Source organism: Tursiops truncatus, chromosome 15 (genome assembly GCF_011762595.2).
Source record: "Tursiops truncatus isolate mTurTru1 chromosome 15, mTurTru1.mat.Y, whole genome shotgun sequence".
NCBI lineage: Eukaryota > Metazoa > Chordata > Mammalia > Artiodactyla > Delphinidae > Tursiops > Tursiops truncatus.
In genome coordinates this window covers 36,090,366-36,114,152 of record NC_047048.1, presented here as the reverse complement: position 1 = coordinate 36,114,152, position 23,787 = coordinate 36,090,366, and the positions used below count along the sequence as shown (strand labels likewise).

Below are 23,787 nucleotides of genomic sequence, written 5' to 3'. Positions count from 1 at the left end.
AGTGGCGCGCGCCCCCCCGGGCGGGCCAATGAGAGCGCCTGGTGCATTTGAAAACTCCGGCGGGCGGCGGGCGGGTCTGCGCCTGCGTGGGGAGTCGCGCTCTGGGCCGGCAGGCGGCACTGGCAGAGATACCGGCGACGGCAGCGACGGCAGCTACGGTTATGGGGAGCGGAGGCGGTGAGCGCTGGGCGCGGGGCGCGGCGGGGCGGCCTCGAGACTGAGCAGGGCTGGCTCGAGCCCTTCGGCCCGGGGTGCGTGTCTTCCCGGCGGCGCCCGCTCGGCGCGTGGTTTAAATGCCCGGGAGCGCCCTGCTCCGCGTGAAAGCGGTGAAAGCGGCGCGCGGGGTCTGCCACCTGTCGAGGGCCGTGAGCGCAGCTCAGGTTTCCGTGGTTATTATCGTGGCTGTCCTAGAGCAAGGGGATGAGGAAAATGCGGTAAAACGCAGGGATCGGTCGCCCTGCGTGTACGCTTGGCTTTCGCAGCATGTTAATTGATGATGGGAAGACCCAGGTGAAGAGCGAGGGGAGGGGGGCAGGAAGAAGCCCTGAGGAGGGAGTCGTGCGGGTGGGAGAGCAGCCACCTCCTGTCGGGACTGGAGGAAGGAACGGGTGGGAAACCAGGTGAATTGTAGGTGATGGGCTCCTCCTGCCTCAAGCTTCTCTGTCGTCTGCTTAGAGTCAGCAAAGACTTGCTGAAGTTGAAGTTAGAAGGACCTCCTGTGGGTTGAGAGGACACTGAGACTGGCTGGGCAGCTCTGACATCCGCAGAGCTGGGACAGGCCTGGCCTCCAAGTCCACCTTTGGCTTCTCTGCAGGGTGGACCCTCCTAGTTTGGACTTGAAAACCAGACTGTTCAAGTCCATAGATCCTTATTAACATTATGCATTTTAGTCCTGTGTGCAGATAGAAGCAAAGAGATCAGTAAGGGTCAAGGCGCCTCCCTGAGAGTGAAATGCAAACCTAACCATCATCAGCGTTGGCTGCTTTTTCCCCCTTCCTGGTTGTCATCTGTGCTCTGGATCAGAAGGTTTCCCAATAGCCAGGTTACATGATTACTACTCACCATCAATGTTTATTGAATATTTGAATGAATGATGATGTCTTCTGTACCACTACTGCTCCTTTATTTAATATTTGTTTAAGACTGTAAATATGGCTGGGGCAGAGGACAGTAACTGTTAAATCATGTTCAGATGTAACTTTTCATATCAGCACAACTCGTTTCCAACACATCACTTAGACCATTCTGATTTTTTTTCTTAAGTGATCCACTGTAGGTGTGCCAAGTGTTTCTGTTATCCTACAAAGCGGAGAATAAGAAGGAGACCCCGAAACCTAACGATCTTGAGTCTCCCTGAAGATGTGCTCTTTCATATCCTGAAATGGCTTTCTGTTGGAGACATCCTCGCTGTCCGAGCTGTAAGTTGTCAGATGAAAATAGTGTCAGGCTTGGCATCATTGGTTATATTGTACCATGAAGCCTTCGTGTGTTAAATGTCAGAACAAAAACTTTGGCTACAAATGAAGGTAGAGGAAACAATGGTGATATTGGTAATAGATGCCTAAGGTTGTTCTGATTGCAGGAAAGCTAAAACATAGGACAGCAAGGTTTGAGTCTGCTCATTGTAATGTTTATTTTGACAGAGAAAATACCCTTTTATGGCAGTGAAATTTGCCTCCCTCAAGAAATAAGATAGCATTAAGAAGAAAAATAGTATGTTCTTGAGGACAAAGCCCATGTAATATTCAGCACTGAAAGAGACTCTGGGAGTTATTTTGCAGATTTCGGAACTGAAGCTTCACTTTGAGGGATTTAACCAAGGGCATACAGCAAATTAGTGGGGGAACACCAGTAAGAACCCACTTCTCTGACTCCCAAACCTGCCTCCATTGCGTTCATAATATCCATGGGTGCTGAATTTCCAATGGCAGTGGAAGCTTTAGCACTTAAAATGCTCACCTGTGCTCAGGGCCCCCTGCCTGGGTACTTCCTGCTATCACCCAGGACAGAAGTCCTACCTGAGGCTGCTGTCATGTGTTTCAGTCTCTTCTGAGAGCCCCTATTGACCTGCAGGCCCCAGCTTTGCTCCCACTAGCAAGACCCTAAGTAAAGGAGCTCAAAACAGATTTCTGACCTACCTGTTCCCATTAGAGTTGATTTCCCTGATCCTTGCAGGTATTATAGCATTATATCCCCTTTCTCAGCCTAGGTGCTTATTCCCCCTTCCAGGACCACTGTCCCCATCTTTAGAGCCACAGAGAAAGTTGTTTCTGGGCTCTTTTCTCTATTCAAAGCAATTGTTAGTTACTTTGATACACAGAGGCTGGGCCTTTACTGCTAGGGTGGGGAGGGAAACAGGAGACCCTACATCTGTCTACACCCTGTCTTCAAAAGCTCCAGAAGCAGGGCTTCTGGGAGGTCCCTTGATTAACCACCACTCCCCCTCTTCCATTGTTCTTCAGGTGCACTCCCACCTGAAGTACCTGGTGGATAACCATGCCAGCGTGTGGGCATGTGCCAGCTTCCAGGAGCTGTGGCCTTCTCCAAAGAACCTGAAGCTCTTTGAAAGGTATCTCTGCACCCTGAGAAGAGCGTGGCTTTCTCCTACCTTTGGGCCTCCCTGCTATGCCAGTCTGTGTCTCAAGGCCTGACCTGGGAATGATTTTCCTCTTGCTTGTTGCTCCCGCCAACACCTTATCCCCCAGGGAGTGACTGAGGGCTGTTGACCTCACCCATCGAGTCACACAACTTCCAGCACAATCATGGGTCATCCACACCACCAGCACGGGCCTGACTCTCATTAGTCACAGCAGTGCTTCTGAAGGGTCCACTTGAGCTGTGACCCATTGTGTGTGACTCAGATGCAGGTCACCTGCATGTGGAAACTTTCCTCAGCCCTCTTCTTTTGGTCAGAACAATGCGATTTGAATCCTATTACATTATACTCATTGGCTGATCCCACCTCCCCGGCCGGGGTTGGGACCTAGAGGAAGGGCTGGAGGGGCTGCAAGCTGCAGTATGCCAGTGGTCACAGGCAGGCTGCCTGAGACATAGTCCACCAACCACACAATTTACCCTTTTAAAGTGTACAACTCAATGGTTTTTAGTATGCTCACAGAGTTGTGCAATCATCAACACTATCTAACTTTAGGACATTCTCATGACCCCCAAATGAAGCCCCATAACCATTAGCAGTCACTCCCTATTTTCCCTATAGTAACACAGACCCTATGCAGCCACTAATCTGCTTTCTGTCTCTATGGATTTGCCTTTTCTGGACATTTCATATGAGTGGAATCATACAACATGTGGCCTTTTGTGTCTGTCTTCTTTCACAAGTGTGTTTTCCAGGCTCATCCATGTTGTAGCATGTCGTGGATAATTGATATTTAGCTGCATTGTCAAAAATATTTTCTGTTCAGAAAATAAGTACTGTAGTTTTAAGTGCTGTGGTGGAACATAACCTTTATGGAATAAAATCATGTGATATTTCATGTTCTTAATGTTCTAGGGCTGCCGAAAAAGGGAATTTTGAAGCTGCTGTGAAGCTGGGCATAGCCTACCTCTACAATGAAGGCCGTAAGTCCTCGAGGGGCTGGTGCTGGGGCTGGCCTCACCCCACTTGGTACTGACATTTTAGAACAAGCACGAGGGACTTCCCTGGTGGTCCAGTGGTTAAGACTCTGTGCTTCCACTGCAGGGGGCGCAGGTTAGATCCCTGGTTGGAAAACTAAGATCCCGCATGCTGTGTGGTGTAGCCAAAAACAAAAAACCTAATAGAACAAGCATGAGCTCTTGCCCGTGTCAGCAGTTTAGTCGCTGTTCTTGCTGTGTCTGGCTGTGTACCGTCCCCACTGGGGAGCTTGTGCCAGAGGTGTCCTGCTCAGGGACCCATGGATGAAGTTTGATTTTGTAGTTTGGGGGAGTTGCCTCTTTGTTTAATGAACCATTAATTTCGGTTGACAACGAGTGACTCTGAGCAGAGACTCAGAATGGGGGCTACTCAGGCAAGCCAGCCCTCCCTGGCTGCCTAGTTAACACCACAGCCCATGCATAGACCCCAGCTTCTCTCCTTGGCCACAGCTCATCTGAGTGAACCTGGGGCAGTGGTCAAAGCATGCCTGATGCCAAGTGTCAGTAACACAGGGAGCCAAGGCTCCAAGTGGGAGGCAAGTACAAACAGGTCAAAGCCAGCCTGGTACCTAGATTCCTTCACCCCTAAGGGGCAGGTGCTCCTCGAAAGAACCTGGTGCGGCCCTCTCTCCCAATTCCTGCCTGTCTGCTGAGCACACTAAGGAGCGAGCCTGCAGTTCATCCTGTCCCACCTCCCAAGATGCATAAAGACTTGGGTATAGTCGCCATTTTTCTGCTTCTAAAAGAGCTGGCGTCTTACTGAGAGGTCACCCTGGTCACAGCTGGTTGACAGGACTGTTGGACCTGCAGACGATGAGCAATCCTGCGCCCACCCTCCTGTCAGATGGCTTTGCCCAGACAAGATTCACACACCACTCAGCTCACCTGTCTAATGTATACAGTCCAGTGGTTTGGGTATCTTCACAGAGTCGTGCAGCCATCACCACTCAATTTGGAGCCATCATCTCATTACCCCACAAAGAAAACCCCTACCCGTTAACAGGGGTCTGAGCAGCAGTTCCCCACAGGAGGGAGGGTGGGCATCTGATGCCTCCACGTGGGGGGGACCTTCCCAGATCTTCGGAATCCAGGCCGCTGGGAGGGGCCGCAGGGCACTTGGTTCATAAAACATGGGAAGAAAAGGGAGGAGCCCCATCCCAGCTCTTCTGTCCTAAGACACCAGCAACTTCACGTTGTAGCGGCTTAAGGCTTTAAACTTTCCAAAAAGACTGGGGAACTTCCTATACCCCTCCTCCAGAGACATCCCGGGCTGTGTTCTGTCCGTCTCTTCAGTGTCTGTGTCTGATGAGGCCCGGGCGGAAGTGAACGGGCTGAAGGCCTCTCGCTTCTTCAGTCTCACGGAGCGCCTGAATGTGGGCGCCGCGCCCTTCATCTGGCTCTTCATCCGCCCACCTTGGTCGGTGTCCGGAAGCTGCTGCAAGGCCGTGGTTCACGAGAGCCTCAGGATGGAGTGCCAGCTGCAGAAAGTGAGTCCTGGCAAGGGGTGCAAGTAGGGCAGGCCGTGCTGGGCGGGCTGAGCCCCGTAGGGTCCCGGGAGGTGAGAAAACTTTGAAGGGAGATGCTGTGGACCATGTAAAGTCAGGGACCCGAGAGCAGTGGAGGCATAGAAAACAGTGTGGATGTGGGAGCATCTGCTAATGACTAGCAGGAGAGGAGGCCTCGGAGCCAGGGTCAGGGGAATCAGGTGAGGGGCTGGGCTGCAGACGGGTCAACTGCTGGAAAGGCAGGACTGAGACTCTGTGAAGCAGTTGGCGGAGGCCTGGAATCAGGGAGCGGTCCTCTGCACAGAGGGGCTGGGCAGGGAGCAAGGAGGACCCGCACACGGAGGGACAGTCCCCGGGAAGTTCTGTCCGCTGACAGTCACCCCTCCTCCTCCACCTCCTTTCTCTAGACTCACAGAGCGTCCATACTGCACTGCTTGGGGAGAGTGCTGAGTCTTTTTGAGGTGAGTCCCCTCCACCATCCCACGGGGCCCTGCGTTGTTTGGTGTCCTGGCCCGGGTGAGCACACAGGGCACAGCGGGTCTGCATTTTTGTGCTGCTCGCCTTTCTGGCAGCTTCAAGCACCAAGAATCAGGAACTGCGTGAAAGGCAGCAGAAGGGGGCTTCCGGGGTTCAAAGCCAAGATGAGCCCTGTCTGTGAGGCTGTGTGGAGCCAGGAAGAGTGTCTGAGCGGGACAGGACCCCGGGTCTATTTGTCTCACGGCTCTGCTACTGGCGGCTCCCTGCCACTACTCACGCAGACTTCTCTACTTAGTGAGCCTTGTGATTCGGGAACCCCGTCTGCAGCAGTCTTGGGGGAGGTGGTGGCTCCTGGTGCTAGGTGCTCTGACAGCAGCAGGGAGGGACACTTAGTATGAGCGAGGAGCTGGAAGACCTTGGGAAACCCTCCCCCATCACCGTCCGGGCAGTGCCGGGAGCCGAGTCCAGCACAAACCTCGTGCAGGAGGAAGCAGGGCCTGAGGGCAGAACTCATGGGCTTGCCTTCACGAGTTGGTTGTCAAATCATGCATCTTCAGAGTTGTTTTTACTCTAATGTAGTTAACTCATTTTATTAAAGATGAGAACAGTATATGTGGTTACTTAGAGGTACTTATTCTAGGATGAAGAGAAACAGAAGCAGGCCCGGGACCTGTTTGAAGAGTCTGCTAATCAGGGGTGTTTGACCAGCTCGTACCTCCTCTGGGAAAGTGACAGAAAGATGGATGTGAGTGGGCCTAGGTCTGGGGAAAGAATGGATTATGTTGGCCAAAGGCACAATCTCCAGAGTAGCCCGTGGACAAGGTTCTGCCACCACAGCCGGGGTCGCTGCTGGTCATGGGGCTGCTTTCAGCACTGCCCCTGAAACGACCACCACCATTTGGGGGATAAAGGGCTGGGAAGAAAGCACAGCTGGGGACCCTCTGGAGGTGTCAGGGGGAACATTTAAGAAGACTGTGGGTTGGTTGAGTTTCTCCAGAGATATGGCCATGTAAGGGCATGGTGACTCTCCCATTGACAGATGTCAGATCCCGGACGATGCCTCCACAGCTTCCGGAAACTCAGGGACTTTGCTGCCAAAGGCTGCTGGGAAGCACAGGTGAGCTGGGAGCTGGCCTTTGTCCTGACGCCTCCTCTCGTGGGGACCGTGGGGGCAACACTGCCAGGTTCCCACCCAGGACGAAGTAAGAGTGGCCCAGGGTTTGGAACTGAATCTAAGGGAGTTCAGCTCTAGGGTGTGCGGGGAGGAGAGCCCAGAAGCGCTTTCCTCACCTCTGCCAGTTCCATCTAAGACAGCCAGCCACTTAATTTCTAAGTGCTGTGGACTACATCTGCATCAAAATTTATACAGCTCCCTAAAGTTGGCCTGTAGGGAAAGCATCTTGGCTACAGAACTTAGAGCTCCTTAGAGCAGATGGGTGTGTGGAATGCTGTCCTCTTCTCATTATCTGACCTGCTCACCAGGTTGTCCAGTGTTGGAACCAGGACATCAAGGGTCTGTAGTTGGCGTTCTCCAGACACTCTCCCTGTGCAGCTGTAAAGAAGTCATTATTTTAAGATAAATCAAAGAAAGTCCCCCTTTGCCAAGCTGGTAGACACTTGCTCTTGTCACCCCACCAAGTTGGGGGTTGAGAGTCATCTGCCCTTAAAAGCTAGAGAAGAAATCACAGAGGGATGGCCCGCCTGACACATCACAGGACGTTGTAATGTTTATGTCCAAAAAGGCACTTAACAAGTTTACAAGAAATACAACAATGAACAATGTGGTTCTAGTTCAAGCTCAGGCTAATCAATAAGAATAGTAAGGCCCTGTAGAAGTTCACAGAGCCTCAGGGTACTCAAAAAAGAGGAAATAAATACAAGCAGTCAAAATACGGAGCAGGTTTGACCTCTCTGCTAGTCAAAAAGGCACACGTTTAAAGAGATCGTGCCTGATCACACTAGCAAATCATATACACGTAGTCTTTGTGTTTTTGAGTGGATAGCTAGGAACTTCTGAAAATACAGTTCAGCTTTTTTTTATTGTTTTTTTTTTTTGGCTGTGTTGGGTCTTTGTTGCTGGGCACAGGCTTTCTCTAGTTGAGGCAAGCGGGGGCTACTCTTTGTTGCGGTGCGCAGGCTTCTCGGTGTCGTGGCTTCTCTTGTTGCAGAACACACGCTCTAGAGTGCAGGCTCAGTAGTTGTGGCACACAGGCTTAGTTGCTCAACGGCATGTGGGATCTTCCCAGGCCAGGGATCGAACCCGTTTCCCCTGCATTGGCAGGCGGATTCTTAACCACTGCACCACCAGGGAAGCCCTGAAAATATACATTTTTAATGATAGCAGTTTTTGCCGGCAAACATGTGATAAAATAGTGTTCCTAAAAAAAAAAAAAGTACAGGAAAGGGCTTCCCTTGTGGCGCAGTGGTTGAGAGTTCGCCTGCCGATGCAGGGGACGCGGGGTCGTGTCCTGGTCCGGGAAGATCCCACATGCTGCGGAGCAGCTGGGCCCGTGAGCCGTGGCCGCTGAGCCTGCGCGTTCGGAGCCTGTGCTTCGCAACGGGAGAGGCCACAACAGTGAGAGGCCCGCGTACCGCCAAAAAAAAAAAAATAGTGTTCCTATTAGTGTGTGTGAAAATGCGCGCAGGAATTTCAGAAAGCCCCTGGGCACAGGTAGTGCCTGTGGGTCGACTGCATGAGCAGAAGGTGCACAAGACTGCACAAAGGTGACCCTCAATGTGACAAAACCAACAGAAACCCCCTCAAAGGAAGAACAAGGAAAACACGCTTACAGAAGTCTCCTATCGCAAAGAACCACGTTAATCGTTAGGCAGGCAAAGAAAAGGTAACATGTGTGTTCCGTGATCACAAATGCACATGCACACTGCTACAAGTGCATAGAAAACTCTGGAAGGAAATACGTAGAGATGGTCAACAGTAACCACTGAGGGCTTGGAGGGCCCCGGCGGGTCCTGAGCAAGGTGCTTGTGCATCTCATTCAATCCTCACGGCATCTGCCGAAGCAGCTGCTGTTGTGCCATTTGGTGAAAAGGGAAACTGAGGTGCAGTGAAGCCTCCAGTTCGCCTGTGGTCACACATAGACCCAGGTCTTAAAGCCGGGTCATTCGAGCCCCCAGCCAGCTCTCAGCCACTGTGCTACGTGGCCTCCCCCAGAGCATCAGCTTTCACTAGGGAGCGGTGAGCAGAAACAAACTTAATTTAAAAGAAAATGCTGGCAGAAGACTGGAATTGGCCGTGGAGCTGTGCCGGGCAGGAAGTCAACTGATATCCCATTATGCACCTTTTGTACCTTTTAAAATGTTCTATCGTGATATATTATTTATTTCCAAAAGATTAAAATCTTGGCCCTCCTGGTTTCAGAAGGCTTAGAAGGTTTAAGTGGGCCAGTGTATGTACAGGCAGAATCCTCCTCGCGTTCAGAAGCAGGAACCTCAAAACCCCTTGCTCATCCCTCGAGTCTTTTCGTCCTCAGCTGTCTCTAGCCAAAGCCTGTGCACACGGAAACCAGCTCGGACTGGAAGCGAAAGCCTCCAACGAGATAGTCTGCCAGCTGTTCCAGGCCTCCCACGCTGTCAGTAAGCAGAGGGTCTTCTCTGTGCAGAAGGGACTCAATGACACAATGAGGTGAGGGGTCCGAGGCAGAGCGACAGCCGTCTCCGCGTGACAGGGTCTGTCTGTTGTTTCAGCTGAGCCTCCTGTCACAGGGCCCCTGCGTCATCAACCCCACTGGGATCCACGTGTGTGTGTGTGTGTGTGTGTGTGTGTGTGTGTGTGTGTGTGTGTGTGTGTGTGTGTGTATTTTCTAAAACCAGTTATGCCTAAGTTATCCAGGGCTTTGAAAAGAAAAATTTCCCACATAAATGTCTGCTCTCTCCAGTTTTCCTTTTTAAGTCTCAGACTATATTAAACCGTACTAAACATCTTTCAAAAATGATGCCAGAAAACACCTTTTCTTTCCAACCCATCATCACGCGCATCAGCGTGCGGGAGTGTGGGAGGCAGCTCTCATGTGCCTGTAGCCTCAGAAACCCCACAAACTGCCTCTTCCTGCAGGTCCATTTTCCCTCGAGGTTTGGAGATAACACACTTTTACACTCAATCACAGAACTTGTTTAGAGAGTAAAATGGAAAATGTGAATAATTTTTTAAGCTTACACCAGAGATTTCAAATACATTTTAGATTTATAATGGGCAGGCTCTGGCTGTACTGCGGCAGACAAAGCCCAGCACCTGGTAAGCTCTCTTCCCTGGAGAGGCTCCGTCTTTACTCATAGCAGGGGGTGCAGTGTCCTTGGCTCCCACATTAAATGTCACCAAGCTGCTGTGATTTTGAGTCCTGTGCCTGTGCTGGGGGTGGTGCCCCCTGCCCCACGCCGTGCCCTCCCAGTCTGCCTTTCTTTTGGCGGCGGGAGCCAGGGACTGTTGCTATTCCTTTTGTGTGCTGGGGGTGGGGGTTAACATAAACTTAACCTTTCTTTTCTTTTCAAGAGCTAAAGTAGTTTTATTGCAATAATATCATTTCAATCCCCAAGTTGAGCATCTTTACGTTTTCCTCTATGTAAAGCAACAGCTGACTTTTTCTTCCTTTTTTCTATTGAGTTATAATTGACATGTAACATTAGTTTCAGGTTTAACCATTTTAAAGTGTACAGTTCCGTTGGTCTGTTTTTATAAGTCAGATCATTGAGCTTGTCAAAGGTGTCTGCGTAGGAAGCTTCCTCTTCTGCCCCTAACCCTCAAACACCTGGCCTTGCGTGTCTTCCTCCCCAGCCTGTTCCCCTTCATCCCTCCTCCTTCCTCCCCTCCCCAACTCGGCCCCAGCACTCCCTCCTTTCCTCTGCCTATGAAAGATGCTCCTGTCCAGGCTGACACCTGGAGCAGTCCCTCCTGTCTGCCTAGAATCACTCACCACCACGTTTCTTTTCTCTCTTGCTTCTCTTCTCCCCATCTCTTCTCCCTTGTGCAAAAAGGCTTTCACCATGCTTGGGCATCCTTGATGTTGCATGCAGTATCCCCTTGTGACGTCTGTGTCCCTGGCCCGGCTTTTAGCCCCGTCGAGGAGGGATCCTATGTCTGTTGGCTCTGCCGGCCCAAGTTCTCCATCATGGTTGCTGGGTGACTGAGAACTCCAGCACACAGGCTCAGGGAATCCTGCTTTAGATGCATTCCTGGCTCTTTGCTCCACTGCGGAGGGTTGTGATAAATGACCCCATGGGTGAGAGTTCCTCAGAGAGAAGACAGGTTTGCAGAACGATAAACTTTGACTTTTCTCCTGTCCTGTGACCTGTCCCAGGTCCACAGAGCAGACCTGCTTTGCTCCCTTACAAGTAACGGTCCAGGCTTATCCAGTGCCTGGGGGTCCCGGGGTGGGGGAGGCAGAGTACACATATGTGCAGCCCACCTGCCTCCCAGGAACAAAGTCAGGAGTCATGGGGCCTCCCCCTTGGACAGGGTGTCTCAGCCTTGGACAGGTGCCTGGATAAGCCAGTGATGCCTAAAGTGATCGCTCACCCCTCGGGACAGATGGCCGGGCAGGAATGGGAGACGGGACACTCATGAAGGCTTGGCCTGGTTTTCAGGGATGGTGCTCTTCCCACAGGTACATTCTCATCGATTGGCTGGTAGAGGTTGCGACCATGAAGGACTTCTCGAGCCTGTGCCTTCACCTGACCGTGGAGTGCGTGGACCGGTACCTGCGGAGGCGGTTGGTGCCCCGGTACAGGCTCCAGCTGCTGGGCATCGCCTGCATGGTCATGTGCACCCGGTAAGAAAGCCCCCAGGCTGGGCCCGCAGACGGAACACAGCATGCTGGCGCTGCCCAGTTCACAGGCTGGCTTTTCAGTGGAACAAGCCTTCAGCACCCCACCTCCTTATGACAGGGATTTTCATTTTAGGGGGTGCCCACGCCAAGTGGTCCTACCCACACGGGGGTGGCAAGGCTGACCCTTGGTGTGTGGGCAGCCGCTCATCCCAACACGCGGCCTCAGGACCCAGAACGTGGCCTCTGTTGGGCAGGCTCAGGCTGGAACCCTCTTCCCCTAGCCCCTGAGGGCAACACAGCGATGAGGGAGGATCACAGGCGGCTGCCCTTGCCAGTCCGGTTCTCAACTCTGCGTCCAGAGACCTGCGTTTCATCAGTGTCATGTGCCCCCCACCCCCAACTCCCCACAGACCCCCTCCAACCACATGGGCAGGATGCGTCCTCAGAGAGGCAGCCTACCCCTGCAGCAGCTCTGACTTTTCAAATCAGACCATTTTAAGTTTTACCTAAATCCACCTTTCCACCCAGTTTTGCCTTTGGACACAATGTGGATGGCAGTTTCCAGCATACATTTTGCATTTTCTTGTTTTCCTAAAGCAGACTTCTCCTACGTGGTCTGCTATCTCCCCTGGGTGGTGCTTTCCAGACCAACATCATTATCTGTAAGGCTTTCGAGGGAGGAGCAGCCTCATTGCACACAGTGGTGTCAACTATGGAGAGACTGATTTGTCTTCTGCACAGTAACCCAGAGGCTTGTGTCACTGGGATGGTTTATCTGTTTCATGACGTCATGAAGGAGGCCCAGGTCCTGACTTGCTCTCTGCTACCTGCCATGACCCCTGAGGCCACCAGGTCCACCTTTGCAGTGAGCGCAGTCATGTGGCCACGACGGGAACTGGGAAGTGGGGTCTCTAGGTGGCTGTGGAAGCAGGGTCCGTGGGCTCAGAGTCGGTGAGCAAATGCCACACGCTGTCCAGCACCTCTCGTGTGCTCTCGGAACCCGGCGTTCCAGGTCTTGTCACCAGAGAGGGCTGAACAGACGGGTCCCCAGCCTCCCTGGATCCAAATGGCGTAGTTATGTCCTTGCAATGAGAGACTGAGGTACTACCAGACCACAGGCTGCTGGCAATGAGATGATAATTGCTTTAAAAGATTTTTAGAAGCCGAGATGCCCCTACATCCATTCTCAAAGCAGCACCTGCCGCTGCTCTGAGCACAGGGCTTTCGCCCGCCCCACTCACATAACATCCCCCAGCACCTGCGGTCCCTACAACTCCTGTCCTCTCTCTTGGCCCAGGCAACAGCAAACACGGGAGCTGCAGAGTCCCCATGACAGAGCAGCCAAGGGCCCGGTCCCAGTCCACCCTTGTGTGGGGAGGTGTCCTCAGCAGGCCGCTGGACTAGCGTGTTCCCTGATAGTTGGAACTGGTGGAGAGTAGAGAACAGCGTGACCACCTGCCTAAGGACAGTCCAGTTCCCATGGCCAGACCCCATGCTGGGTCCAGACCTTCAAACAACCTCTGTCTCTGGTTCTGCTGGCTCATCTGCCTTCTGGGTTAAAGCTGTTTATACTCGCTCCATAGAAGCTGACACAAGGCAGGGTGAACCCTTATCCCTCAGGTCGTTAAGAGGATTGACCGATCATGTCATTCGTGGGTGCGTTTTGCAGAAACACCTGCATGCCTAGCAGGCCAGCAGCTCTCACTGCCACTGATCTGTGACACTAATCCCCCTTCCCTTCCAGCCCCCATGATAGGCTTATCTGACCTTTTCAGTTCCCCTCAGTGGCTAGGGGCAGCAGGGTCCACTCTTTGGACCCCCCCAACCCCATCACTGAAGCCTAAAGTGATCACCCCACTAAGGGGAGTGGGCTCAGTGCTCAGACCCCTTCTTAACACTCCAGGTTCATCAGCAAAGAGATCCTGACGATCCGGGAGGCTGTGTGGCTCACAGACAACACGTACAAATACGAGGACCTGGTGAGGATGATGGGAGAAATCATCTCTGCCTTGGAAGGGAAGATTCGAGTAAGTGACCACTTGCTTTTTCCTTTTGAATCAAAGTTGAGGTCACGTGAGGGCATGGAGGGGCAGAGGGTATCTGCATGGCTTTGAGCTTCCCTGCTCTGGGAAGCCCTCCTGGACCCAGAGGGCGCGAGGCCACAGCTGTTTGGCGTGCACAGCAGTCGGGCCAGATGCTGGGCTGACCACGCCGAGGGTGGTGTTTCTAAGGTCCAGCCTCCCCACCGAGTGGGTGGAGGGGCCCTCTGTGTGCTGAGACCCCACGTCTGCCTCCCCGTTCCCTCTAGGTCCCCACTGTGGTCGATTACAAGGACGTCCTGCTGACGCTGGTCCCCATGGCGCCAAGAACCCAGCACCTGTGCAGCTTCCTCTGTGAGCTCTCCCTGCTGCACACCAGCCTGGCCGCCTATGCCCCGGCCCACCTGGCTGCAGCCGCCCTGCTCCTGGCGAGGCTGACACATGGGCAGAGTAAGGAGCTGGTCCTCCCCACCAGCCACGCAGAACATGGGCTGAGCCAGTGGTCCGGGGGATTCCTGGAGTCAGGAGCCAGTGCTCAAATTCAAGGGGGTTGGAGGGAGAAAAAGAAGTGTGTTCATCTTCTGGAGAAGGAAACACCAGAATGGACTAAAAGCCATTGTCTGGGGGTGAGGTTAGAGACAGTTCTAGCTTAATATTTCCCACATTGTCGACAATGAGCACGCATGCTCTGTACCTGGGGCCTTTTCAACCCTGAGCCCTAGGAAACTCCATCCCAGAACCATCAGGGCTGTGGGGCATGAGTGGGCATCAGAACGGCCCCACTATTCCTGCTTTCCTCCCCAGCACAGCCCTGGACCACTCGGTTATGGGACCTCACTGGGTTCTCCTGTGAAGACCTCATCCCCTGTGTCTTAAGCCTTCATCAAAAGTGGTAAGCGTGGGCTTCCCTGGTGGCACAGTGGTTGAAAGTCCGCCTGCCGATGCAGGGGACACGGGTTCGTGCCCTGGTCCGGGAAGATCCCACATGCCGCGGAGCGGCTGTGCCCGTGAGCCATGGCCGCTGAGCCTGCGTGTCCAGAGCCGCAATGGGAGAGGCCACAACAGTGAGAGGCCCGTGTACCGAAAAAAAAAAAAAAGTGGTAAGCGTGTAAGGAAGCAATTCCCCCCACAACCCCCCGACTGTCCCCCCACACAGAGGATGTGTCCTTAATACCACAAGTCCAGGGGGAATTTGCTCTCACGTGAGGGCTGTCAAGACACTCAGACCTTACCCGCGTGAGCCGCGTATCTCAGGACTGACGTTTAGAAATTCCAGGGCCATGTTGCTTATTTCATACGTTTTTAACATTTGATGTGTGGGCAGCAGCTCCCCCCAACCCAAACCTAATTCCATGGGCAGTGGAACGTAAGAAAAAATGAGACTGTCTCCCTGACCAGCGGTAATTTCAGTCTAGGACAGGTTGGCCTCCAGCTCTGGAGTTGGCAGACCGCAGCCCCGGGCACACACCTTGGCCCTTTCCCTCGCCTCCTGTCTCAGCTTGGCTGGCAGACTCGCTCCTCCCACTCCTCAGTCTCACGTTCACTCCCCACCGCATGCATATCTGCTAAAGCCCCCAGGGACCTCCTCCTTTCTCCGCCAGGCCACACTGCCTCAGAGTCCCCTCCCCCGACACGAGGGTCCGGGTAATTCTGCCTTTCTGCCTGTACCCAGACGCTCCCTGGGAGACTTAACCACTTCCAGGATTCAGAACACATCTAAAAGCCAACCTCTGACCCGAGCCACAGACCCCCCCTGCCAGCTTGTCCACACCAAGCCATTCCTCCTCATAGATTTCATTTGGTGCTTGGTGGACAAGGCCCCGGTCATCCTATCAGAGCCCTCAGGCCAGCCCATTTCTGCTTCTCTGTCCCTGCATCCCAGCGGCTCTCGGGGCCAATGCACTTTCTTCACCTGCCCATGGTCATTGCCCCAGCTGCCTCCTGGATTTCCACAGGGCAGCCTCTGAACACGACACTTCTGCTTACACCTTGGGGATGAGATCAGAACTTGGGCACGAGTCTAGAGATTCCTCTGACCAGCCCCTCTGGCCCATCTGCCACTTCTCCCCCTCCCCGCTAACACGGGGAGCCTGTCAGCACTTCCTGGGTTAGTGTGTGCAGCCCGTTTCTCCTGCAGGGCCCAGACCTCGTCGCTGGTGGACGGCAGCATGGGTGACGGTGGCAGGTCAACACGTGTCTGCCCCCGAGGCTGCTCAGACCAGTGCAGGGTCGGTGCCTCACCAGGCTGCCAAAAGCTGCTGCTTGGCTGCCTTCCTACACCCATCCCCCGCCCCCCACCGAGTTGTTTTGTTTTTTTTTCCCCAATCCAGATAAACTGGAAACATATTTATTTACCAACGAAACTTTTTGTTAAAGTGTACAATTCAACAGGCTCTTGGTATATTCAGAATTGTGCAGCCATCACCACAAACCACAATCTATTCGAGAACATCTTCCCCACCCTCAAAAGAAACCCCGCCCTTGCTACCTATTACCTTCACGTTTCCCCTCCCCACCAGCCCCCAGCAAACACTCATCTATTTCCTGGCTCTTTCTGTTCTGGATGTTTCACCAACATGGAATCGTACAACTTGGGGCCTTTTATGACCAGCCTCTCACCTACATAATGTTTCCACTGTACAAATAGCCCACTGGATGGAGGGACCACATCTTGTTTATTCAGTCGTGCACTGATGGACATTTGGGGTTTTTCTACCTTCCAGCTGTTGCGAATAGTGCCGCTGTGAACATGTGTGTCCAGGTTTCTGTGTGGATATCTGTTCCCCTTTCTCCTGGGGATGCACCTGGGGGTCATAGGTGACTCGAGGAACCGCCAGACTGCACAGCAGCGCTGGGCTTCACTCCCATTGCTGGGCTGGTTTTGAAAATGTCTTGTCCTCTCTCACTTCAGTGAGTGGAGGCTAAAGATGGGAGCTTTTGGGGTGGAGGTGCCAGCACCGTCTGCCCCCCACTGCCCCTCACGTGTCCTTCTGTCGGCAGCTTCCATGACGATGCCCCCAAGGACTACAGGCAGGTCTCTCTCACTGCCGTGAAGCAGCGATTCGAGGACAAGCGATACGAAGAGATCAGCCAGGAAGAGGTGCTGGTGGGTGCTAGGGAGCGGGGGTCCCCATGGGCCCCTTGGGGCTTCGGCCCTCCCTCTGACCCCGGCTTCCCCTCAGGTGCTGAGCTACGGCCAGTTGTGTGCAACTCTAGGGGTGAAACAAGAGAGCCCAGAACCCGCGTCTTTCCTCAGCACAGGGGACATTCACACCTTCCTCAGCTCTCCCTCTGGAAGGAGAACCAAGCGGTGAGTGAACCCTGCGGGCCAGGCCTGGGTTCCCTCGTGACCTGTGCAGCCATCGGGGCTCCTGAGGAGCAGCAGGGAGAGAGCAGATCCTCAGAAAACTGAAGCTGCGGTTGGTAGTCTCCACTGCCTACAGTACCGTCTCCTTTCCCCAGTGTGGCTCTCTGGCTCCAGCCTGGCTCCCTGTGAGGGATGGTGGTCTTGAGCACAGGTTGAGCCCACTCAGGCTCTGGCCCTGCCCCACGCCCGGTGTGAGCCATACGGGACTGCTCTGCTCCACCACATTGTGGCACTCCCTGCACTCCAGCTGTGCCCTCATTGTGTGCATCCCTTTTATCCCTGTCTCTTCCATCTCAGTGTCCCAGCTGTACTGCCTGGAATAACCTCCCCCTCCACCTCACCCACCTAAAGAACTCCTATCCATCCTACAAAGTCCAGATGAGCAGGAACCTCGCCATGGTGCTGGCCCTGTCTCTGCAAATCTGCCCTGAGCTTCTGAGGGCAGTTCCTGGGTGGCTGTGTTGTCCCTGCTCACAGCATGTGGGGGCAGGGTCAGGCAGGTGCCAAGAACCAGACTGGGCCTCCCAACACTGCTGCCTATGACCCGGCTCCCGGCTCTCCCACCGCACAGGAAACGGGAGAACAGCCTCCAGGAGGACAGGGGCAGCTTCGTCACCACGCCGACCGCAGAGCTGTCCAGCCAGGAGGAGACACTGCTGGGCAGCTTCCTGGACTGGAGCCTGGACTACTGCTCCGGCTACGAGGGCGACCAAGAGAGCGAGGGCGAGAAGGAGGGCGATGGTGAGTGCCAGGGCTGGAGACCACCCGGTGCTGCCCCAGAGGGGACAGTGGGCAGGAGGGCCCCCAGCCTGAGCTGCAGGAGAGTGTGTCCGGACACAGGTAGACATGAGAGAGCAGAGCCCCTGGAATACCAGCCCACAGGGAGGATAGGATGTGGGCCCAACCTGCGCCCAGCTCCAGCTGGACCTGTGCTGGTGGAAGGACCTCACCAGGTCAGGGACAGAGAAATAGACCTTTCTAGAAGGTTGTGTGAGATGTGCCCCCTGCTGGGCTCTGTCCCTCAGGCACCCATCTAGGGCAGGCTGCAGGAGGCTCTGTCCCCATGTCTCATCAGCCATCTGCACAGGAAGCCCAGTTCGACAGCTTCTGTTGATTTTCCAACTGCTATTTTTGTGTCCACTCAGGGGATTAACTAAATTATTAGATGGCCAGTTTGTTGTCACTTCCTACTGTCCCCTAAGTCACATTGGGTATTACCCCAAGTTTGAAAGGAGACACTTCACCCCCAATTTCTTACGTAAAGGAAAGGGGACTGTCCAGCGAGGTTCAGGATGTGTGGCCGAGAGCTGGACCCTGGGCTCCCCTGGGTCCTGACCGAGCACGGAGTCACCCTGATGCTCAGGCTATGGCCTGACCTCTCCCCCATCTCCCATAGTGACAGCTCCCAGCGGTGTCCTCGATGTCACTGTGGTCTACCTGAACCCGGAACAGCACTGCTGCCAGGAATCAAGCGATGAGGAGGCCTGCCCGGAGGAGGAGGGGCGTCAGGACACACAGGCGTCAGCACCAGGCAGCCAGACACCTTGGACCCCAGGGCTCGAGCGCTCTCTGTGCAGCAGGAGGGGGGCAGGCAAGGACATAACGACCTCAGGGTACTCCTCTGTCAGCAGCACAAGTCCCACAAACTCCGCAGATGGCTTGGGGGGCCTTGCCCGATCTACCTCAGTACTGTCCCCGGGCAGCGACTTGAACACACAGCCTTGCCACCATCACGCGAGGAAGTCGTGTGTACAGTGTCGTCCCCCAAGCCCCCCGGAGAGCTGTGCTCCCCAGCAACAGGTGAAGAGGAAAAACCTGTCCGCCCACAATGAGGAGGAGGAGGACATGAACTTGGGCTTTTTGAAGCTGTGAGTGTGTCAGTGCGTTTGCTGCAGTGAATGTTGGCTGAAGTGAATGTTTGCTGAGGCAGGGCTGCTGTTGCACTAGCAAGGGGGAGGGGGGCGCTGGAGATGGATCCCTGTAGACCCCTGGTGGCAGTCACACGGAATAGAAAGGAGAACTTGGGGCAGTAAGTTTCTTTCTCTAGGGGAGCCCACTGTGAGCCATCAGAATGTCTAAATCACAACAAAAACTCAGTTCCTTCTCTCTGGAAAGTTTAGCCTCAAAGCAATCATGCCATACTGTGTGAAGCCTATTTCTCTGTCCCCTCCCATGTTTGTCCTGCTTTCTCTGGGAAACTTAAGCCCACGTCCTGAACTTCCCAGCCCCACGGAGCCCCAGGCACCGCGGGAGCTGAGAGCTTTCACAGCTGAGAACATGTGTGACCCAGGTATCCTGGCACAGCTCACCCCCTCCCACATTTATCTGGTTCGGGGTTCCACGGGGAGCCAATAGCTCTGAGCACACCATCCCTGCGCCCACATTGGCCTGGCCTGCCCTGCCCCAGGCAGCCGTTCCTTTCCTCACTGGGTGGTGGGTCCTATCGTGAGGGAACTCTGCCCCGCGGATCGTTTCGGACTGTGTGTGAATACCGGGTGAGTGGGCCCTGACATTTTTGCAGGCCAGGGCCTTGATGTCTTGGTCACAGGCTCTCTTCCTCCCATATTCTCAGCTCATTTTAGAAATCTGCCCCTTCTCCTGTGATGGTTTGTCTGTGTCCCCAACAGATGATGTCCGTATGAGCATCGGAATGTCTGGGCCATTTCTTTCCCTGTCTTTATTTCCATCCTCCATCCCTCTAAGATAAAAAACAAAAGAAAACTTAAAACTAGAAGATATGAGGGCTTCCCTGGTGGCGCAGTGGCTAAGAATCCACCTGCCAATGCAGGGGACACGGGTTCGAGCCCTGGTCCGGGAAGATCTCACGTGCCTCAGAGCAACTAAGCCCGTGTGCCGTAACTACTAAGCCTGCGCTCTAGAATCCCGCGAGTCACAACTACTGAAGCCTGCGCGCCTAGAGCCTGTGCTCCACAGCAAGAGAAGCCACCACATCAAGAAGCCCGCGCACCTCAAGGAAGGGTAGCCCCCGCTCGCCGCAACTAGAGAAAAGCCCGCGCACAGCAACAAAGACCCAGCACAGCCAAAAATAAATAATAAATAAAATAAATTTTTAAAAAAACATTAAATATATAAGGTATTAATTTTTTTTAATTCTCAACATTATTTAGGCTCAACTAAAAAAAAGAAAATTCGATTCAAACCCCTCAGTGCTATCCTGACACTGTATGCAAAACCAATTTTCCCAGAGAGGTTAGCCAGAAAAAAAATTAAATGTCATTTGTAACATCTGAGGTGACCAAGATACAGAAGAGCAAGATTCAGAGGACCTGTTTGTTGGGTGAGGGTAGATCTGCTGTGAGTTCCTGAGAATAATGACCACAGGGACTTGGGATCTGACGAAGACTGACCCTGACCTCTCTCCCCTGCTGACACACTCACCCTGCTGATAGCTTTTTTTTTTTTTTTCTGGAAAAAAATGTTTTATTCCTCTTTGCGCAGAACAGTATATGAAGGTGGCTATCATGCTGACTCCGCACACCTCTTACACAAAAATGCTCCCTCCAGGATGCCCAGTTACCCGCCCCACTTGGAGAACTGGCAGTTAGTGGGTGGGGACAGGATGCTAAGTCTCAGGAAGGTTTCTTGTGACATTTTTGTGGGAAGTTTTGGGTCAAGGGGAGAGATGACCCAACAGTGGGTGTCCCATCCTCCGTCTTCCTGGGGAAAGCCAAATCCCAAAGGTCTTCTGAAGAAAGGCACCTCTCTCAGCGACCTAGGGAAGGGAGGCGCCCAGACCTACTGCCCGGATGTAAGGCTGAGGCAGAGGGAGGACAGGGTTAAGCAGCAGAGATCGCAGACCCAAGGCAGAGGAGTGAGGTGCATGTGGGAGAGAGAAGGGGACTGAGAGAGCCCAGAGGCCCAAGTCATAAATTCCACCCTATCCCCAGTTCTGAGCAGAAACTCTTCTTCCCAAGACTGGAATGGCATTTTAGATCAGGGACTGGCTTTGCTCCAGGGCACAGACAGGGCAAGCCAGGCAGAGCTCGCAGGGGTAGTGAAGGTGGAAAGTTAAGGTATCAGACGGAGAGACAGACACTCCCACACCGAACACTCACAGACCACAGCAGTTTTGAAGGTATAAGCCAGGATGAGGGTAAAAAATGCAGCTGTGTCTGAAATACAGAATTTTATAAGCTCTGTCCAATAATATTTAAATCACTGCTCCTTCCACTCTGTCCCCTGACTATGAGCTGTTCCCAATCTTTTTTCCAAGGCTGGAGGCCTGGGCAGTAAAAAGGAATGGGAGAAAATACCAAGTCCAGCAAGCGGGGCTGTGGCTGAGACTTCATATGCCTCTCCCCACCCGCACTCCTTCTATAGGAAAGAATTCTCTCTCTCTCCCCTTGCTGGACATATGGACTGTTGGGATGAAGGCCGGGTAAAGGCAAAGGGAGGAAAACACTCAGCACATTCTTTCTCCTGCTTTGATCTGAAGTGTAGCTGCAGCAAAGGGCACAGAAGTGGAGGAGAAAATATGGGGGATAGGAGAGCATGGGAGTATAATCCAGTCGAGCAACGAAGAGGGTGCTTCCCCTGCCCTGTGTCCAAATCTGCTAAGAGCTTTACTCCCAGGACTGCAAAAAAGAGTGAGACGGAACGGGAAGCGTATACGGGTTTGCGAGGGGGCAACCACAGAAAGGATGGAGATTTAAGGATCCCTGTTATCCCCGAGATGACCCTGAGAGCATCATTTGTGGGGCTGGATGAGAAGTTACAGCAGACATGTGGATTTTTTGAGGGAGTGAGGAGCCAGGAACAGTGGGGTCTTCACCAAAGGAGTGACCACTTGATCTGTTCTTTGGCTGACTGCAGCACCTGAGACACGGTCTGCTCTGTAAGGGGTACATCTTCTCCCCTTAATGCCACCCAGTGTATCACTTGCTGGGGATCGCTCTCCAGGATCACCCCTCCGTCTACGATTTCATCCACAGCCAAGAAGAGCCCCTCCATGTTCTCCAGCAGAGCTCGCTTTTCTACATTTTTTCTCAGCGTCTGGCTCAAGGAGTCAAAGAGGCAATTCAGAACAGCCATGAGCATCAGCTCATTTTCACAAGAGCTGCAGATCACATAGAAATAGAGATCGATGCTGCTTTTGTATACCACTGTCAGGCCTTCCAAGAGGGCAATTTCACTGTCAGTCCGGTGGGTCTTGTTGAAAATGTTCTTCTCAAAGGCCTTTTGCTCCTTGATACTGGGGTAGGTGTCGTAATAGTACTTGGCAAAAAGTCGATCTCCATCATTGTCCAGAATCAGGATGGCTTTGACAGTATACAGGGAGGGTTCCAAAATCAGCGCCTCTGTTAGACCTGCGCGGTCTCCTAGGAGTTTCGACTCGCCCAGGAAACAACAAGAGTCGGAAGTCGATGCAAAACGCAAGAGGTTTATTGAAGGCCGGTGCACCGGGGTTCCTTGGTCCTCACGCAGGAGGTCGAAGAAGGAACCCTTTTGGGCGCGAATATGTCAGTTTTATAGGTTCCCACTTCCCCGTATGTAAATTATAGATTTGGTTGTGTTCTCCTGCTGATTGGTGAGCCAGAGAGGGAACTTGTCCCCAGCTGCCTGATTGGTCTTTGACAGACACCTTTTTTACATTTTGTTATCTCCCTCCTTCTCCCCAGCTGCCTGATTGGTCTTTGACAGACACCTTTTTTACATTTTGTTATCTCCCTCCTTCTCGGAAGGGGGCTGGACATCCTGGAAATTCACCCATTGTCTAAGAAGCCCCTATTGTCTGGAGAGTTCTTAATCATTAGCTGGAACAATGTCCCTCGAGTCCCACACCTCCATTTTGCCCCGCAGCTGGTGCCGACGTGGAGCCCTGCTGATAGCTTTTGCTTCCTCTCGAAAATGTCAGAAAGAACCACTTAGCCAGGAGTGTCCCCCAAATGCTCTTGAACCAAAACGACAGGGACAGGGAGATGCTGACTCCGTGAGGCTTTTCTGGGTGTTGATTTCCCTGTAGGAGCACTTTTTGCTACTGTAGTAGAATTCTGACCATCCTGGGTCAGGCATGGTTGAGTAAGGGAATCCCAGCATAGGGATTGCAGACCTCCCTGTTGACTGTGTGCCCCTAGGCATGTGTGAGCCTCAGTTTCCTCATCTGTAAGATGGGGCAATAATACCTACCTCACAGGGGTGTTGTGAGGACTAAATGTGATGAGGGTAGTAGCAGCCACGTGATGTGCCTGACTGAACTGCCTTCTCCCACTCCAGTGGGGACCTAGTACCACCTGACCGTGGGGTGGGGTGGGGTCTCCCTGCATCTTCTAAGCACTGACTGAAGCCCTCTTCCCTCCCCTCCTACCTCACAGAGGATCTCATTTTAGTCAGAATGCTGTCAGCCTCCCCGCACTAGGCAAGAAAACAGGCCACTACCGATGGAGGGGCCCACCCTAAGGGCAGTCCCAGGGCTGCCCAGGTCCTCACCCCCTTCTCCTTCTCTGCCTGGCACCCTCAACTCCCCTCCTTTGTGTCTCTGTCCTCTGCTGCAGCACCTTCCTATCAGCACTGTGAAACGGACACCTCGCCAACTTGAAACAACCCCTCCCAGGTTTGTCACCTGTCCTGCTCTCCCCTGAGATTTCTTGGCCCCTGAGGGGTTGGCATTCATCTGTTTTTCCTGTTATCTCCAATTACAGTGGACCCTGCTGCCCGAACCACTCCTCCCAGCCAGCATCTGTCCCTACAATCCCTCCTCGCCAGGTGTCTCCTGATTCTCTGAAGGCCCCGTTCCCCCAACCCGCAGACATTCCCTCCTGGGATAGCCTCCTGTGGTTTCTGTGACACCAGGCTCTGCTGTCCCTCCACCTCTCTGGGCTCCAGCTCCCCCTCACCTGTCCCCATCCATGCACACCTTGGACCAGCTCGCCCAGGCCCATTGCTCCATGTGCCACATCCTTGGCTCCTGGGCTTCATTCGCCTCTGCCCAGGTGCCCACTGATGCCTCCCCTGGATGTCATCACCTC

General features: G+C 53.4%; 1 protein-coding gene and 1 pseudogene across 2 annotated transcripts; one reads left to right on the top strand and one right to left on the bottom strand.

Annotated features, from left to right (window-relative positions):
* The first annotated feature begins 67 nt into the window (after positions 1–67).
* CCNF (cyclin F) lies at positions 68–19,852 on the top strand. 2 transcript variants are annotated; one of them, XM_033840005.2, is made up of 17 exons: positions 68–177; positions 1,264–1,418; positions 2,463–2,569; positions 3,512–3,579; positions 4,927–5,120; positions 5,546–5,599; positions 6,256–6,360; positions 6,655–6,732; positions 9,107–9,258; positions 11,234–11,398; positions 13,299–13,422; positions 13,704–13,884; positions 14,239–14,326; positions 16,435–16,540; positions 16,617–16,744; positions 17,373–17,542; positions 18,198–19,852. In XM_033840005.2, exons 1-17 carry the CDS (start codon positions 162–164, stop codon positions 18,671–18,673), a joined length of 2,367 nt encoding a protein of 788 aa, XP_033695896.1. In that variant the 5' UTR covers positions 68–161; the 3' UTR covers positions 18,674–19,852. The 2 variants fall into 2 exon arrangements, with proteins under 2 accessions (XP_033695896.1, XP_033695897.1); XM_033840006.2 differs by having other exon boundaries at positions 16,435–16,534; positions 18,198–19,851.
* Positions 19,853–20,004: 152 nt separating this feature from the next.
* LOC101339557 (coatomer subunit zeta-1 pseudogene) lies at positions 20,005–23,700 on the bottom strand (annotated as a pseudogene).
* Positions 23,701–23,787: the final 87 nt, after the last annotated feature.

Excerpts from the sequence above, each read along its gene's own strand:
- CCNF (XM_033840005.2), top strand. Across the intron at positions 3,580-4,926 it reads CTACCTCTACAATGAAGGCC|TGTCTGTGTCTGATGAGGCC; the intron begins GTAAGTCCTCGA and ends CCGTCTCTTCAG. Across the intron at positions 16,745-17,372 it reads TCTGGAAGGAGAACCAAGCG|GAAACGGGAGAACAGCCTCC; the intron begins GTGAGTGAACCC and ends CCCACCGCACAG.